Source organism: Ranitomeya variabilis, chromosome 3 (genome assembly GCF_051348905.1).
Source record: "Ranitomeya variabilis isolate aRanVar5 chromosome 3, aRanVar5.hap1, whole genome shotgun sequence".
NCBI lineage: Eukaryota > Metazoa > Chordata > Amphibia > Anura > Dendrobatidae > Ranitomeya > Ranitomeya variabilis.
In genome coordinates, this window is record NC_135234.1 from 32,937,713 (window position 1) to 32,955,444 (window position 17,732).

Consider the following 17,732-nt stretch of genomic DNA (forward strand, 5'->3'; position numbering starts at 1 on the left):
TCTCTACTGTAGGCAGTGTGACTATGGATTATCTACTGTAAGAGCAGTGACACTATGGATTCCCTACTGTAATAGCAGTGTGACTATGGACTTTTTACTGTAAGAGCAGTGAGATTATGGATTATCTACTGTAAGAGCAGTGAGACCATTCTCTACTGTAGGCAGTGTGACTATGGATTATCTACTGTAAGAGCAGTGAGACTATGGATTCCCTACTGTAATAGCAGTGTGACTGGATTCTTTACTGTAAGAGCAGTGAGATTATGGATTCTCTACTGTAAGAGCAGTGAGACTATCTATTCTCTTCTGTAAGAGCAGTGTGACTATGGATTATCTACTGTAATAGCAGTGAGACTATGGATTCTCTACTGTAAGAGCAGAGACACTATGGAGTCTCTACTGTAAGAGCAGTGAAACTATCTATTCTCTACTGTAAGAGGAGTGTGACTATCGATTTTTCTACTGTAAGAGCAGAGTGACTATGGATTCTCTACTGTAAGAGCAGTGTGACTATGGATTATCTATTGTAAGAGCAGTGAGACTATGGATTCTCTACTGTAAAAGCAGTTTGACTATGGATTTTTTACAGTAAGAGCAGTGTGACTATGGATTAATTACTGTAAGAGCAGTGAGACTATGGATTATCTACTGTAAGAGCAGTGTGACTATGGATTCTCTACTGTAAGAGCAGTGAGACTATGGATTATCTACGGTAATAGCAGTGATACTCTCTATTCTTTACTGTAATAGCAGTGTGATTATGGGTTTTCTACTGTAAGAGCAGTGAGAATATGGATTCTCTGCTGTAATAGCAGTGAGACTATCTATTCTCTACTGTAAGAGCAGTGTGCCTATGGATTTTCTACTGTAAGATAAGTGAGATTATGGATTCTCTACTGTCATGGCCTTGAGACTATGGATTCTCTACTGTAATAGCAGTGAGACTATGGATTCTCTACTGTAATAGAAGTGAGATTATGGATTCACTACAGTAATAGCAGTGAGACTATGGATTCTGTACTGTAATAGCAGTAAGACTATGGATTCTCTACTGTAATAGCAGTGAGACCATGGATTCACTACTGTAATAGCAGTGTGACTATGGATTATCTACTGTAATAGTGAGACTATGGATTCTCTACTGTAAGAGCAGTGAGACTATGGATTCTCTACTGTAATAGCAGTGAGATTATGGATTCTCTACTGTAATAGCAGTGGGACTATGGATTCTCTACTGTCATAGCAGTGAGACTATGGATTCTCTACTGTCATGACATTGAGACTATGGATTCTCTACTGTAATAGCAGTGAGACTATGGATTCTCTACTGTCATGGCATTGAGACTATGGATTCTCTACTGTCAGAGCAGTCAGACTATGGTTTCTCTCCTGTAATAGTAGTGAGACTATGGATGAAACAAAATTTTTGTTACTTTTTTTTCCAAAAAAAAATAATAATTGTCAAATCTTCATATAATGTTCACACTACAATCACTCTTCTACACTACTCTTCTAAGGCTACATTCCCACATCCGTTGCTACTTTTATATCTGTATAAAACAGGCTTTTTTTTCTCCCACGTAATTCCTTTTGCCTCAGATTTTTTTATCATCCATTTTAAAAATTGAAGAGGACAGGCTCGAGTTTTTTTTCATGTGCACGCTCTTGAAATACAGATGGAAAACTGAAATAAAAAGTCTGACTTAATTTTTTTATTTATATTTAATGGATCTCCAAAACGGAAAAGCATAGGACTCGTTCTGAGCCTCAGAGACCGGATACATGGATCCGTGTTAAAAATTAATGTGTGTATGGATCAATAAACCTTTATGGGTCTGTTTAAATCCGAGAAAAATAACAGCACACGGACGTGTACAACAGACGTGTGAACACAGCCTAAATATAATCCCCTCCCCCCAGAGCAGCGCATGATCGTACATGCTCCATATCATCGGGTCACCTCCACCCGCTGCACTGCTTGCCAACTACATGAGATATGAGGCCAGCATTAATCGCTACCTACACTAACGGGATTCAGATCAAAAAGCTTATCTGTTGCTCCTATTAACACCTTCCAGGTCGGAATATTATAAATGATCACTGTCACATCAACCAACTTTCCATATATCAATAGTACAAGCAAATATGAGAACCTTTGTAATACATCTTATCAGAGAAATCTGCTTCTTTCCCCACTTATGAGCCATTTCTTCTCCTCCTGCCTCCTGAACTCACCATTCATGCCAATAAGTAGCTAACAGCTGTCTTTGGTTAAAACAAAATGGGCTGCCAGCTCACTGAAAGGGATCAGATTACAGCTGCCTATGAAAGTGTATGGAGAGAGGGGATGGGAAAGAGGAGGGAGGAATAGACTGGAAGAGACAGATTGTTCTGCTGTCTTCTGGTAAGTGTTTTATCTGACGGTGCTCAATTCATAATTACACTGCTCAATACTGTTATATAATGTCCTCGATGCTGCTGTTTACTAGCAAGTGTTTCATCTTACCTTGGTGCTGGACTCACAGCTACACTTCTTGGTACTGCTGAATATCATGTATGCTTCTGATTTTTATGAAGTTCTAGTAAGAGTTTTATCTCATCCCAGTGCTAGATTCACAGCTACACCACTTGGTACTGCTGAATAATGTCATCTATGGTGCTGCTTTTTAGTAAAGTTCTAGTAAGGATTTTATTTAATCCCAGTACTGGAGTAACAGCCACAGTACTCAGTACTCTTAAACAATACCACCTATGCTGCTACCCAGTGGCATAACTTGAAACTCATGGGTCCCGATGCGAAAGCTCCAACGGGGCCTCCAAATATTTTAAATCTTTAATAGGAATAGTCTTTTTTAATAGGCCAAAGGGACTTTTAGGCTATGTGCACATGATGTGGATTTAGTGCGGATCCGCAGCTGATATTTCTGCACAGAAATGCTGCAGATCCGCACTGTGATTTACAGTACAATGTAAATCAATGTGAAAAAAAAAAGCTGTGCGGAAAAATCCGTGCAGAAACGCTGCGGATTTAAGAGAAGTGCATGTCACTTCTTGTGTGCAGATCTGCAGTGTTTCTGCACCCCTCCATTATAGAAATCCGCAGGGGTAAAAACCGCAGAAAATCCGCATCAATTCCGCATAAAAACCGCACAAAATCCGCGGCAAATCTGCAACTGGGGTTTCTGCCAGGAGATGCAGATTTTGTGCAGAAAATTCTGCACCCCTTTCCACATCGTGTGCACATAGCCTTAGGGCCCCCTAGGCTCCAGGGCCCGGATGCGATTGCAACCCCTGCACCTGTTGTAGTTACGCCCCTTCTGCTGCCTTTTAGTAAAGTTGCAATATGGGTTTTATCTCACCCTAGTGCTGGATGCACAGCCACACTACTCAGTACTGCTGAATAATGTCATCTATACTGCTGCTTTTTAGTAGTTCTAATAAGAGTTTTATCTCACCCCAGTGCTAGATTCACAGCTACACTGCTTATTACTGCTGAATAATGTCATCTATGCTGCTGCTTTTTTAGTAATGTTCCAGTATGTGTTTTATCTCACCCCAATGCTAGATTCACAGCTACTCTGCTAAGTACTATAGAATAATACCATCTATGCTGCTGTTTTTTAGTAAAGGTCTAGTAAGGGTTTTATCTCACCCCAGTGCTGGATTAACAACTACACTACTCATTACTTCTGAATAAAGTTCTCCATGCTGCTATTGCTGCAGAAGAAATGATCTCTCTTCTTGCCCAGAAGATCACCTGATGCTCCCAACTGAAAGAGGAAGTCGGGAGGCAGGCAAGAGACACCGGTGGTAGTATGAAGGACCTATTACTGCCCGTAGGTGAATATTGGTTTTTATTTTCCCTTTGGCACAAAACAGGGCACATTAATTAAGTCTTTCAAAGGGGAAAATGCCAAGGAGCCTCCACCAAGTAAGGGCCTTCACCACTGAGTTCCCTCCACTCTTCTAGATACTCCAACATGATAGGTAAGACAGCACTTATCTGAAAGGAGTTTCCAGGAGTAGAAAAAAATGGGCACTTTCTTCCAAAACAGCAGCACCCCTGTGCTGTCAGATCCATTGAAGTGAATGGTGCTGAACTGTAATACCACATGTTGCCTGTAGACAATGGCAAAGCCTTTTTTAAAGTAGGCAAACATGTTTTTTTTTTTTTGTTGTTTTTTAACACATGGGTCACTCCCTGATAAATGGCACCCATTTTGGTTGATTGGTTCCTCCTTCGTGAGAGTTGTAGCATCTCTCTGCTACAGTTATTTAGAAAGGGAGGGGTCCCAGGAGAAAACGCAATAACCAGGTATTTGGAGATGGTTTGTTCTGAGACACCAACCCTCATAATATCTCTAGACACACATATTAATGTATGATCCCTGTATCATGAATAATAGTGACATTCTCAAATCAGACATGTAATTTCAAAAACAAAGCAAACAGATACTGTGTATGGGATCTTACATGTTTCTATAGAAAAAAATTATAGCCTAATTTTTCCCTTTTTCCATTGTTTTCCTTTTGTTGTTTTTTTTTAGTAAAAAATTATTTTAAAAGAATGGAAAAAAAAAAATAGAGAAATCAATGTCATCTTCATACCAAACCAGTGTTACATGGTTCTCTTTTATTAAGGTGTAATATTGTAAAGTTCTAGTAAAAAAACAAGCAACTGTGCAATTTACCTCTTGTTACAAATTTACTTCATTCTGAAAAAAGGAGGGACTTTTGATTCTATAGTTTATGTGCCTTTGCTAAGGTTACGGACCACCTCTGCAATCTAGCATTGGTGGCTGGTTTCCTAGGGAAGGAATATGCGCTTGCAAGCTCTTTGCTATAAAACTTGCAGGCGCTGCTCTGATCCTGGCTGTATCCGACCAGCCTAAGTATCCTCGTGGGTCTTCGATGTTCAGTCATGCTACTGACCCCAACTGTCAATCATCAGGGGTGCACTACCCGCTGGCGAGGAGGAAGCCAAAAGTAGAAGAGCGGTGCATTTCTGAAGATCATTAATGAGGAAATCTCTTTAATGGTCAGATTCTATAATAGATCTGATGAACCATTTTAAAAAAAAATATTAATAAAGTGCAAATGCAAATTAATTTCAGAGATGAATTTGTCTATTGATGTTAAAAAACAAATGTGGGTAACTATGACGTTATCACACACATAGTACATTAAAAAAGTATTCATACCCCATAAACTTTTCCATAATTTTTTATCTTACACCCACAAAATTAAATGTACTTTATTGGGATACCGCATAAATTCGTAAGTGTTTGTGAAGTATAAAGGAAATAATACATGGTTTTCTAAATATTTTGCAAATATAAATCTGTAATTTGTGATGTGCATTTGTGTTCAGCCCCCTGTAGTCTGATTCCCCTAAATAAAATCCTGAGGGACCAATTGCCTCCAGGAGTCACATTATGAGCAAATTGAGTACACCTGAGTGTATTTTATCCTCAGTATAACTACAGCTGTTCTGTGAAGGCCTCGGAGGTTTGAGAACATTAGGGATCAAACAGCATCATGAAGCCAAGGAACACACCAGACAGGTCAGGGATAAAGTTGTGGAGAAGAGTAAAGCAAGGTAAGGTTAGAAAAATTACCCAAGCTCTAAATATCTCACGGAACACTGTTCAATCCATCATCCAGAAATGGAAGGCGTATAGCACAACTGAAAACCTACCAAGACATGGCCGTCCACCTAAATTGACATCACAAGCAGGGAGGGCACTAATTAGAGAAGCAACCAAGAGGCCAATGGTCACTCTGGAGGAGCTCCAGAGCTCCACAGCTCAGGTATTAGAATGTGTCCACAGGATAACTATTAGTCGTACAATTCACAAATCTTCCCTTTAAAGAAGAGTGGCAAGAAGAAATACACCTTTGGAAGCAAGCCATAAGAAGTCCTGTTTGCAGTTTGTAAAAAGCCAAGTAGGGGACAAGCAAGCATGTGGAAGAAGGAGCTGTGGTCGGATGACACCAAAGTAGAACTTTTTGGACTAAATGTAATACACATTGTGTGGCGGAAAACTAACACTGCACATCACCCTGAAAACATCATCCCCACCGTCACACGTGGTGGTGGTAGCATTATCATGTGGGGTGGTTTTTCTTCAGGGACAGTGAAGCTGGTCAGAGTTGATGGGAAGATGGATGAAGCTAAATACAGGGCAATCCTGGAGGAAAAATTGTTAGATTGTTAGAGGCTGAAAAAGTGTTGAGACTCAGGTTCAGGGCCGGCATCACCACCTGGCACACCTCCAGCAAGTGTCGGGGCCCTAGATGAATGGGGGTATCCACTAACCATTGGGGACTATGTGGTGCCCAGTATACTGTATGGAGAATAATATGGGGCACATAATACTGTATGGAGCACTATGTGGGGCCCATAATACTGTATGGAGGACTATACTGTCTGATCTAAAATAAGTCTGCAGGCTCTGCAATGCGAGGATTAGAATTTACAACGGATATAATAATAATAATAATAATAATAATCTTTATTTATATAGCGCCAACATATTCCGCAGCGCTTTACAGTTTAACAGTTTCAAACACAACAGTCATAGGTAACAACGTTAACAGTACAGTAATAAAGCAAAAATAAGACGACCCTGCTCGTGAGAGCTTACAATCTACAATGAGGTGGGGAGATACAAAGTACAGGTGTGTATTTACAATGATGTATTTACAGTGATGGTCCAGCCATCTTCCGGGGGTGGGGGGTAGATGGAAGTAGTGAATGAGTTACACACGCACAAAAACATAAAATGAGTTTGATTAGGGAACGTGATAGGCCGCTCTGAACAAATGTGTTTTGAGGGAGCGCCTAAAGCTATGCAAGTTGTGGATGGTCCTAATGTCTTGGGGTAGAGCATTCCAGAGGATTGGCGCAGCACAGGAGAAGTCTTGGAGTCGGGAGTGGGAGGTACGGATTAGTGCGGAGGTTAGTCGAAAGTCATTTGCAGAGCGCAGAGGTCGGTTAGGCCGATAGACAGAAATGAGGGAGGAGATGTAAGGGGGTGCCGCACTGTGGAGAGCTTTGTGGGTGAGAACAAGTACTGTGAATTGTATCCTGTAATGAATGGGCAGCCAGTGTAACGACTGGCGAAGAGTGGACACGTCCGAGTAACGATTAGCCAGATGGACGACCCTGGCTGCTGCATTAAGGATAGACTGGAGAGGGGAAAGTCGAGTGAGGGGGAGGCCAATTAATAGAGCGTTACAGTAGTCCAGACAGGAGTGGATTAGGGCGATAGTGAGAGTTTTTGTTGTCTCCATGGTGAGAAAAGGGCGGATTCTAGAGATGTTCTTTAGGTGTAAGCGGCACGAGCGGGCAAGAGATTGTATGTGGGAGGTGAAGGAGAGATCGGAGTCAAACATAACACCCAGACAGCGTGCCTGCTGCCTAGGCGTTATTATGGTGCCACCCACAGAGAGGGAAATGTCAGATTTAGGGAGGTTAGTAGAAGGCGGGAGCAGAAGAAGTTCAGTTTTGGAGATTTTGGATAATGTAAGAAATGAAATCTTTGGCATTGTAATACCTATATTTCTTATCTGTGCATCATGAATTGTGGTATGTGTTAAAGGGGCCCAAGAAAACCTGGAGGCGGCTTTGCATAGTTTCACCTTCCAGCAGATGCCTCCATCCAACCTCACTGAGTGAGAGCGGGTGCGCAAAGAAGGGGCAAACATGTCACCTCTACACACAAAACTGCTAGAGACAGACCCCAAAAGACTTGCAGAAATAATTGCAGCAAAAGGTGGTCCTACAAAGTACTGACTCACGGGGGCTGAATACAAATGCATATCACAATTTTCAGATATATATTTTTACATCTATATTTAAAAATATTTAGAATTTTTTGTTTTAAAATAGTAGAAAAGTTCATGGAATATGAATACTTTTCAAGGCACTGTATTTATTACATTTGTAGGTTGTATGTTGTGCCAATAACGTTTAATAAAGTATTAGCTAAAAGTTCTACAACTTTCTATCATAGTTTATACTTCAATTAATCTCTGCTTGTCAGTAAATGTTACACATAATTGGCGAGAACACTCGCTCCTGAGTATCGGCTCATTTAAAGGGGCAATATACTCTTCAGACAGCAGCTTGCACCAAATGTATTATCCAATAGTATGAAGGCAACCCTTACCTTGACGAATAGACATATGTCGTGCTCCGGTGGCACCTCGTTGTTTTGTACCGTGGAGTCTGCGTTGGTCGTATCCATCGTACCATTTTCTTTGATGAAATCATCTTTCCTTCCTTCCCCAGCACTAGCTTCAGAACCCATATTTTGGTCTTCTTCCTCTGTTGGGGTGTCTTCAGTTTTGGCAGAACTGTCCTCGGGCACACTTGTCTCTTCCAGGGTGGCATTGCTTTCTGTGATAAGGCTCTCATTTGGTAAGTTGTCTTCTTCTTTATGTTCTTTGGCAGGAGTAGCCTCATGAGGAACATCTGCAGCAGGAGTTTCTGGTGTTTCCTCACTTATCTCTTTGTCACTTGCTCCTTGCCTCACATCTCCATCATCATGTTTTGCTGGAGGAGCTGAATCTTCTACACTTTTTTCTGAAGATGCTTCTTCTCCAGTGCTGCTCCCAGGATCTATGTGTGCCGAAGGTAGTTCCTCTACCTGATGTGCAATATTAATCTCTGGCTCTACCTCTGATCTAGCAATACCTTCTATATCTACTTGCTCTCCAGCTTCTGCCTCTACCTGTCCTGCAGCTTCTGCTCCCTCCTGCCCCTCACCTTGCTTCTCAGAAGCTTCGTCTCCAGCTTCCTTTTCCTCCTTCTCTTCTTCCTCCTCCTCATCACTGCTTGAAGTTCCTTCACTGCTCTCACTACTGATATCTTTCCCTCCTTCTTTCTCATCCTTGTCTAGGCTGGCATTACCCTCATCTAAATCTGGCTCTGTGGGCATCTGAGGTTTGTCCTCATGAGCAGTGGTTTCTGTTTCTGGAGATGCTACAAGTGTCTCCAGCTCCTGACTCTTTCCTGTATGCTCTTCTATCCTGGAGCTCTCAGCCTCCTCCTTTTTTTCGCTTGTAACCCCTTCTATCAATGGTTCCCCTGTTATTTCATTGTCACCTTGCTGTGTTTTTGCGCTCGCAGCATCTCCCTCACATGCACATTCCTCTAGGTTGAGGTTCTCAGTCACCCCTCTGTGTTTAGCATTGTCCTCCACACTAGTATTCTCAGTCCGAGCTTCCTCCCCTGCACCCACCTCTACACTTGGGTTCCTTGTCTCCAATGTCTCTTCTGCCCCCTCGACAACACCTGAGTTCACAATCACATCTACCATTTCTATCCCCTCCTTTATATTGGGGTTCACTGTTTCACTTTTTTCTTCTGCCCGCTCTTCAACATTGTGATTTACAGCCTCCTCTTTCTCTCCTGCACAATCCTCCACATTAATGATAGTAGCCTCCATTTTCTCCCTGGTTCCTTTCTCTCCTACATCCTCTTCAATGTTGGGATTCACTGCCCCAACTACAACTCTGGGGTTCACAGCGTCCTCTTTCTCCCCTGCAAAATTAGGGCTCACAACTTCCTCTTTCTTTGCTGCTTCTTCCTCTAGACTGGGGTTCACAGCCTCTCCTTTCTCTTTTGCCCCTTCCTCTACTTTGGAGTTCACAGCCTCCATTTTCGCCCCTTCTTCTACATTGAGGTTTACAGTCTCCTCTTTCTCTTTTGCACCTTCCTCTACATTGGGGTTCACAACCTCCCCTTTCTCACTTGCCCCATCCTCTACATTGGGGTTCACAGCCTCCATTTTCTCTCTTGAACCTTCCTCTACATTGGGGTTCACAGTCTCCTCTTTCTCGCTTGCCCCATCCTCTACATTGGGGTTCAGAGCCTCCCCTTTCTCGCTTGCCCCATCCTCTACATTGGGGTTCACAGCCTCCCCTTTCTCGCTTGCCCCATCCTCTACATTGGGGTTCAGAGCCTCCCCTTTCTCGCTTGCCCCATCCTCTACATTGGGGTTCACAGCCTCCCCTTTCTCGCTTGCCCCATCCTCAACATTGGGGTTCACAGCCTCCCCTTTCTTGCTTGCCCCATCCTCTACATTGGGGTTCACAGCCTCCTCTTTCTCTTTTGCCCCTTCCTCTACTTGGGTGTTCACAGCCTCCCCTTTCTCACATGCCCCTTCCTCAACATTGGGGTTCACAGCTTCCACTTTCTCTTTTGCCTCATCCTCTACATTGGATTTCACAGCCTCCCCTTTCTCGCTTGCCCCTTCCTCAACATTGGGGTTACCAATTTCTTTATTTTCAACACCTTCCACCCTATTGGGGTCTACGACCTCCTCCATTCCCCCTGGGCCAACTGCTGAACTAGTGTCTCTAGCCAAAATTCCTCCAGACCCCTGAATCTCAGGACCCTCCACACCCCCCTCAGCCTCTCCTCCCTCCACCTGTCCATTGCTCAGTGCTGCCTCTATGCCCCACTCCCCTAGGCTGACTTTCTGGAGCACTTGGTGCTGCTCACCTGCCGCCTCTGCCATGCTTAAACCAACAGAAAGTGTGTGTTCCCCAGCTGCCAGCCTCTCTGCTTCTGGAATGACCTGGTTAAGTGCTGGATTATTGCCTTGCAGTCAGAGCTGTGCTCACAAATCCTCTAAGTGTGCTGCAGTGTGTGTATCCTACTCCCCTCCGGTCTCCACGCCTTGCACACCTCCCACTGGTGCCACAAGTCTCCGGGAGGAATTCCCAGCCCCACTCAAGCTGCAGGTCACAGAGCAAGAAGCAGCCAGAACCATAGAATGGGACGTATTCTATGGAGTTGGATATGTCCCCCTGACAAGTAATGGATCTACCTGTAATATCACCTAAGTTATAAAAACTCCACACCCCTGATTCCTTCCAGACGATACTTCCATTTTTTTATTTTGTGATACGAGTAGGACTGTTCTCTGGAAATTGCCACTTTTGTCATTTCTATAATACAACTATTCAGATGGTGGAGACATTGTAATGATCTACCCTGTACTCATTCTAAACCTGGCAGAATTGTGAGTGCAGCTCTGGAGGATAATACAGGATGTAACTCAGGATCAGTACAGGATTAGTAATGTATGTACACAGTGACTGCACCAGCAGAATAGTGAGTGCAGCTCTGGAGTATAACACAGGATGTAACTGAGGATAAGTACAGGATTAGTAATGTAATGTATGTACACAGTGACTGTTCCAGCAGAATTGTGAGTGCATCTCTGGAGTATAATACAGGATGTAACTCAGGATCAGTAATGTAATGTATGTACACAGTGACTACACCAGCAGAATAGTGAGGGCAGCTCTGGAGTATAACACAGGATGTAACTGAGGATCAGTACAGGATTAGTATGTAATGTACATATACAGTGACTGTTCCAGCAGAATAGTGAGTACAGCTCTGGAGTATAATACAGGATGTAACTCAGGATCAGTAATGTAATGTATGTACACAGTGACTGCACCAGCAGAATATTGAGTGCAGCTCTGGAGTATAACACAGGATGTAACTGAGGATCAGTACAGGATTAGTAATGTAATGTATGTACACAGTGACTGTTCCAGCAGAATAGTGAGTGCAGCTCTGGAGTATAATACAGGATGTAACTCAGGATCAGTAATGTAATGTATGTACACAGTGACTGCACCAGCAGAATAGTGAGTGCAGCTCTGGAGTATAACACAGGATGTAACTGAGGATCAGTACAGGATTAGTAATGTAATGTATGTACACAAGTGACTGTTCCAGCAGAATAGTGAGTGCAGCTCTGGAGTATAATACAGAATGTAACACAGGATCAGTAATGTAATGTATGTACACAGTGACTGTGCAGCGCCCCAGAGTCCTGGTCGTTGCAGTACTGTGGCTCCGCCGCTAAGGGGGGCTATGGTATGTCTGATGGCACTGAAGGAGTTCATCTGACCAGGTATCACATACACCAATACATTTCACAGTCGGGCCTCCAGGGGGAGCTAAGGGTGCTATTCATTAGGCCACTCCTCACCACAGTGGGTAAACTGGGGGTCAGGCAGGAAGTTAGTCAGAAAGCTGACTGGGTTGGAACCAGGCAACACCTTGTGGCAGAGGGTGTTGTGGGGGAAGATTCGGTAGGGTCCCTGTCAGGTTTGGGACCCTGACAGAGGCCTGGCAACAAGGAAGAACGTCACGGGACCGTGCCTGCTCAGTATAGCGGCGGTGCCCTAAGAAAGGATCAGAAGCGAGATATATTGTGTTGAGTGAGAAACGAGATCAAAGCAAGAGGAGAAATACCAGTAGGAGTCGTGCTGTAAGACCGAGGCAACATCCTACTGAGGCGCACAACCGGCGGCCGGAACGCCGAGGAAGTATTTATATATCTAGCTCCAAGCAATACTTCAAACCACGGCAGGACAGTCAGTCTCAGGCGGGCTGTCTCACATACATCACCTATGAAGACATGGGGGGCGCACTAGGAGAGGGGCGACTCTAGGGTCCCGGAAGAGCTCCGAGCCTACTCGTCATACGGGTGCCGTCCTAACCAGAACATCAGGGAGGGACGGAGGAGAAGAACATCATCCGAACGAGTTGTGAGGGAACATCAGAAACAGACACAACAGTTGTGGGGACTATCCCGTAAGCACAGCAGGGGAGGACCACAACACATAGCGCTAGCGGGAAGGCACAGATTTCCACCTGCAAAGAGAACTCTGGAGGTGCCATTGGACCGGCCGGACTTGCGCGGCCTGGTGAACCGTATTCCGGACTGAGGACCCAGAGATCTTCAGTAAAGAGGTAAAGAGACTGCAACCTGGTGTCCTCGTTATTTACTGCGACCAGCACTACACCGCACCATGACCACCATCCATATCTATCATTCACTGTACGCCCCTCAGCAGGGTCACGGACCGGGTCTAGCCACCGTGACAACCCCAGAGCAGAGACTCAGAGGCCCGGTACCGGGTACCCCTCGGCCCTGCGGCAGTGGGGGCGCTACAACTTGGCGTCACGAACAGGATCTACTTAAGCCTGAAGAATCAGGTCATGTGTGCCTTGGAACTGTGATTTACTGTGCTTGGACTGTACTTTATTGCAAAGATTGTGTGTTGCCATTTACCGCCAAAAGTTCCCGCTGAAAGTTGCCGCCATTGCAGCATCACAGGGAGCGCAGAGGGAGAAGAAGGGCGTGTCATGGGAGGAGACTACCAAAGCGGCGCCAGAAGTGGCGACCGCCCCCTCCGACTCCTGCTGCGAGAGGACGACCTACCCAGCAGCAGAGGAGAACCACCCCCTGACTTGCAACGGCGGGAACGAAGTGAAGAAGGAGCCCGACCTCAGAGAAATGGCGGAGCCGGGTGCATGCGTTGCCGCCGAATGCCCGACAGCGACGATGAGCAGCAAGTGCCCGAGCAACAGCGAGGTGATCCCGGCCTGCCCTTACCCATCAGAGACGGACTCGCGTCCACCGTCAGTGGAGGAGCCGAGCCTACCTATCCCAGCCATGGAACCATGGAGGGCGGAGTCACATCAAGAGGTGACTCCAGAGGAGCCGCAGTCCGGACTGCAGCCGATTCCAGTGTCCTTGTTAACGGAACAGATCGACATCGGTGGAATCACATCAGGCGCAGGTATGGACGGCATCCCTACTCCCCCGGCCGATTCCGTTCCCCCGACCGACCCGACTCCCCTGGCCGATCCCGCTCCTGTGACCGCTCCTCACCCCAGCAATAATCGGTTTTTCTCGGTGGAGCGGGTGATCCTCACCTCTAACGCGGTGGGGAAGCTAGTGCCTCCGCTACCAACCAAGATGGGAGAACCCATAGATGTGGGCCCAGACGGGGTGATCCTCCGGTGGGACACCCCCTGGACCGGGCCGGATGGAGCCCGGGAGGACGGCCTCACCCTTGCCGTGCTCACTTGGGAACAATATAAGCAATGTCTAATCCACCACTGGAAGGATCGGGACGAGGCCGAACAACATGATACACAACGTAGAAAGTCTGCGCACGGCAGGAAAGACGTGGTAAAGCGGGGAACTGTGCTGGCCTACCACCCGAAGAGGGGATGGGGCTCCATACAGGAACCGGGGCTACCAACTGATGTCTTTGTTACTAGTTACAACGTGAAAACCCCCTGCTGCAGTCGAGATGGTGACCCATTACAAAGGGGAGATCAGGTGACCTACACCCGTCATCGGAATGCACAAGGATGGTGCGCCCGGAACGTTCGACGGTGTGAACCTGAGAGAGCGCCACCTGTTGCCCCGATCATGACTGATCCCGATTTGCCAGGTCTTGTTACTATCACCACCGTACGTCTTGTAGCGGCTACTGAACTTGCAAGCAGGATTAGCCTTCGAATCCAGACACCGGCCGATCTGATGGCATCTGAGAGACCAACTACCAGTACAGGTGCTGCATCGGCCGGGGACCAAAAAAACCACCTTCGGCATCAAATGAGTAAGATATTACTACTTTATGACATGTAAATAGTTTACTGTTCTCTGTTATTTTGCTAAAACCCGTTCAGGTTAACTCTTAAAGGGATCCCTTTGTTGACCCGGGATCCCTATTGCTCTTTGGTTATTTCCTATCTTTTCTACGTTATCAAGAACTGCCGCAGTCATGAACAGTGCATGATACAAACTTCTTGTACATAGTTTGCACCTCTTAAAGGTGCACCCTACTGGTTTTACTTAAAGGAGGACTCTTTGCGAAGATACCGCACCGGAGCCTTTGCTGAGTATGGACTGGTAGCTTGAGAAGATGTGCTACCTCATAAAGACTTGATCCCCTCTTAAAGGGGATGTTCACCTGTGTACTTATGAGTAATACTGCCTTAAAACAGTAAAATGATAATGATGTCTTAAAAGAGAAAGTAATGCTGCTGATATGTAAGAGTTAAATGTAACTAACTAGTTAAATTGTAAGAAAGATTCAATAATGTTGATAGAAGAATGAGGACAAGAAGGGAACCCGTAGGGGCTAGTGGTGAGTCCTCTTAGGAGCCATAAAGAGATGGCTCAGTAATTTCAAACTGAAAGTAAATGTTATGTTCTATACTGTGTATAGCAGTGGAAGGACAGAGGCCCGGGCTGAAAGGGGCGGTCCTGTAACGAAAGGAGAGGCAGTAGGTCTGGAGCATCTAGGACAGGCGGTCCTGCAGATTTAAAGAAGGAGTATGAAGTTAAATGCCTTATAATGTGTTATAAGAAGGTCTTTAGTGGATTTAGAGTGTACATCCTTAAAGGCAATGTTACATTATTGTTCAACAATTTTGCACTAAGTAGAATACCCGGTTGGGTAAAAGAAAGTTGTCTATAGCATGTTGCTATAATATTTAACCATGTTTTGTAACGTTCAAGTGTCCTCACCTCCCATAAAGGGAAGCCTGTTTAAATATGCTTACTGTTATTGCACTCACAAAAATTGTATGTCTTTTTGCTAACCTGTATTGTTGTTTTCTTCCCAGTCCCGGAGTACTGGATTTAACCGGGGGGGAGTGCAGCGCCCCAGAGTCCTGGTCGTTGCAGTACTGTGGCTCCGCCGCTAAGGGGGGCTATGGTATGTCTGATGGCACTGAAGGAGTTCATCTGACCAGGTATCACATACACCAATACATTTCACAGTCGGGCCTCCAGGGGGAGCTAAGGGTGCTATTTATTAGGCCACTCCTCACCACAGTGGGTAAACTGGGGGTCAGGCAGGAAGTTAGTCAGAAAGCTGACTGGGTTGGAACCAGGCAACACCTTGTGGCAGAGGGTGTTGTGGGGGAAAGATTCGGTAGGGTCCCTGTCAGGTTTGGGACCCTGACAGAGGCCTGGTGACAAGGAAGAACGTCACGGGACCGTGCCTGCTCAGTATAGCGGCGGTGCCCTAAGAAAGGATCAGAAGCGAGATATATTGTGCTGAGTGAGAAACGAGATCAAAGCAAGAGGAGAAATACCAGTAGGAGTCGTGCTGTAAGACCGAGGCAACATCCTACTGAGGCGCACAACCGGCGGCCGGAACGCCGAGGAAGTATTTATATATCTAGCTCCAAGCAATACTTCAAACCACGGCAGGACAGTCAGTCTCAGGCGGGCTGTCTAACATACATCACCTATGAAGACATGGGGGGCGCACTAGGAGAGGGGCGACTCTAGGGTCCCGGAAGAGCTCCGAGCCTACTCGTCATACGGGTGCCGTCCTAACCAGAACATCAGGGAGGGACGGAGGAGAAGAACATCATCCGAACGAGTTGTGAGGGAACATCAGAAACAGACACAACAGTTGTGGGGTACTATCCCGTAAGCACAGCAGGGGAGGACCACAACACATAGCGCTAGCGGGAAGGCACAGATTTCCACCTGCAAAGAGAACTCTGGAGGTGCCATTGGACCGGCCGGACTTGCGCGGCCTGGTGAACCGTATTCCGGACTGAGGACCCAGAGATCTTCAGTAAAGAGGTAAAGAGACTGCAACCTGGTGTCCTCGTTATTTACTGCGACCGGCACTACACCACACCACTACCACCATCCATATCTATCATTCACTGTACGCCCCTCAGCAGGGTCACGGACCGGGTCTAGCCACCGTGACAACCCCAGAGCAGAGACTCAGAGGCCCGGTACCGGGTACCCCTCGGCCCTGCGGCAGTGGGGGCGCTACAACTGCACCAGCAGAATAGTGAGTGCAGCTCTGGGGGATAATACAGGATCTAACTCAGGATCAGTACAGGATAAATAATGTAATATATGTATGTATGTATGTATGTATGTAGGGATGTGGACTGTCTTACCCGGTTACTGCCCCTAAAGACAGCAGTTGCACTATGTGAATACTGTTGTGCGGTTTTATATTTGAAGTAACCTGTGACTAATGTATATAGTTACATAGTTACATAAGGTTGAAGGAAGACTTTAAGTCCATCTAGTTCAACCCATAGCCTAACCTAACATGCCCTAACATGTTGATCCAGAGGAAGGCAAAAAAAAACCATGTGGCAAAGAGTAAGCTCCACATTGGGGAAAAAATTCCTTCCCGACTCCACATACGGCAATCAGACTAGTTCCCTGGATCAACACCCTATCAAGGAATCTAGTGTATATACCCTGTAACATTATACTTTTCCAGAAAGGCATTCAGTCCCCTCTTAAATTTAAGTAATGAATCACTCATTACAACATCATACGGCAGAGAGTTCCATAGTCTCACTGCTCTTACTGTAAAGAATCCGCGTCTGTTATTATGCTTAAACCTTCTTTCCTCCAGACGTAGAGGATGCCCCCTTGTCCCTGTCTCAGGTCTATGAATAAAAAGATCATCAGAAAGGTCTTTGTACTGTCCCCTCATATACTTATACATTAACATAAGATCACCCCTTAGCCTTCGTTTTTCCAAACTAAATACCCGTGGGACGACATTATAGGGAGAGTGCAGGGCATGTGTATGCAGGGGTAGCTGTGGACTGCCCTTGTAAGGGCAGGAGTTTTGGGGATAGCCTAACGGTAGCCCTATAGGGATTGACATAGGGACTGTCATCCCCTCCTTCTTCCGGACTATCGCCTCACCAGGAAATATCCGGCGCTCTGTTGCCCACGAATTTGGTGAGACTGTTCCACTTTTTTACCTTTTTCTATTATGAACAGCCTTACATTTATTGCTATGGTTGAAGGTAGCCAACTAATTGTTCTAATATACGGCTATGTGTGTACAATAAACTGACGCTGCTTTACTTGTGTACTCTGTTTACAGCG

The 17,732-nt window shown here is 45.5% G+C and overlaps 1 protein-coding gene across 2 annotated transcripts in view; it reads right to left on the bottom strand.

The window, feature by feature from the left end:
* The window catches only part of CLIC6 (chloride intracellular channel 6), a 178,075-nt gene that overhangs the window by 76,721 nt on the left and 83,622 nt on the right, over positions 1-17,732 (bottom strand). The window contains exon 1 of one of the 2 annotated variants that reach the window (XM_077293902.1): positions 8,175-10,634. The exons of the other annotated variant lie outside the window; for it this stretch is intronic. Coding sequence (XP_077150017.1) covers positions 8,175-10,529 — 2,355 coding nt within the window. The 5' untranslated portion in view covers positions 10,530-10,634. Of the gene's footprint in view, positions 1-8,174; positions 10,635-17,732 lie in introns of those variants that run through there. 2 annotated transcript variants of the gene reach the window in all.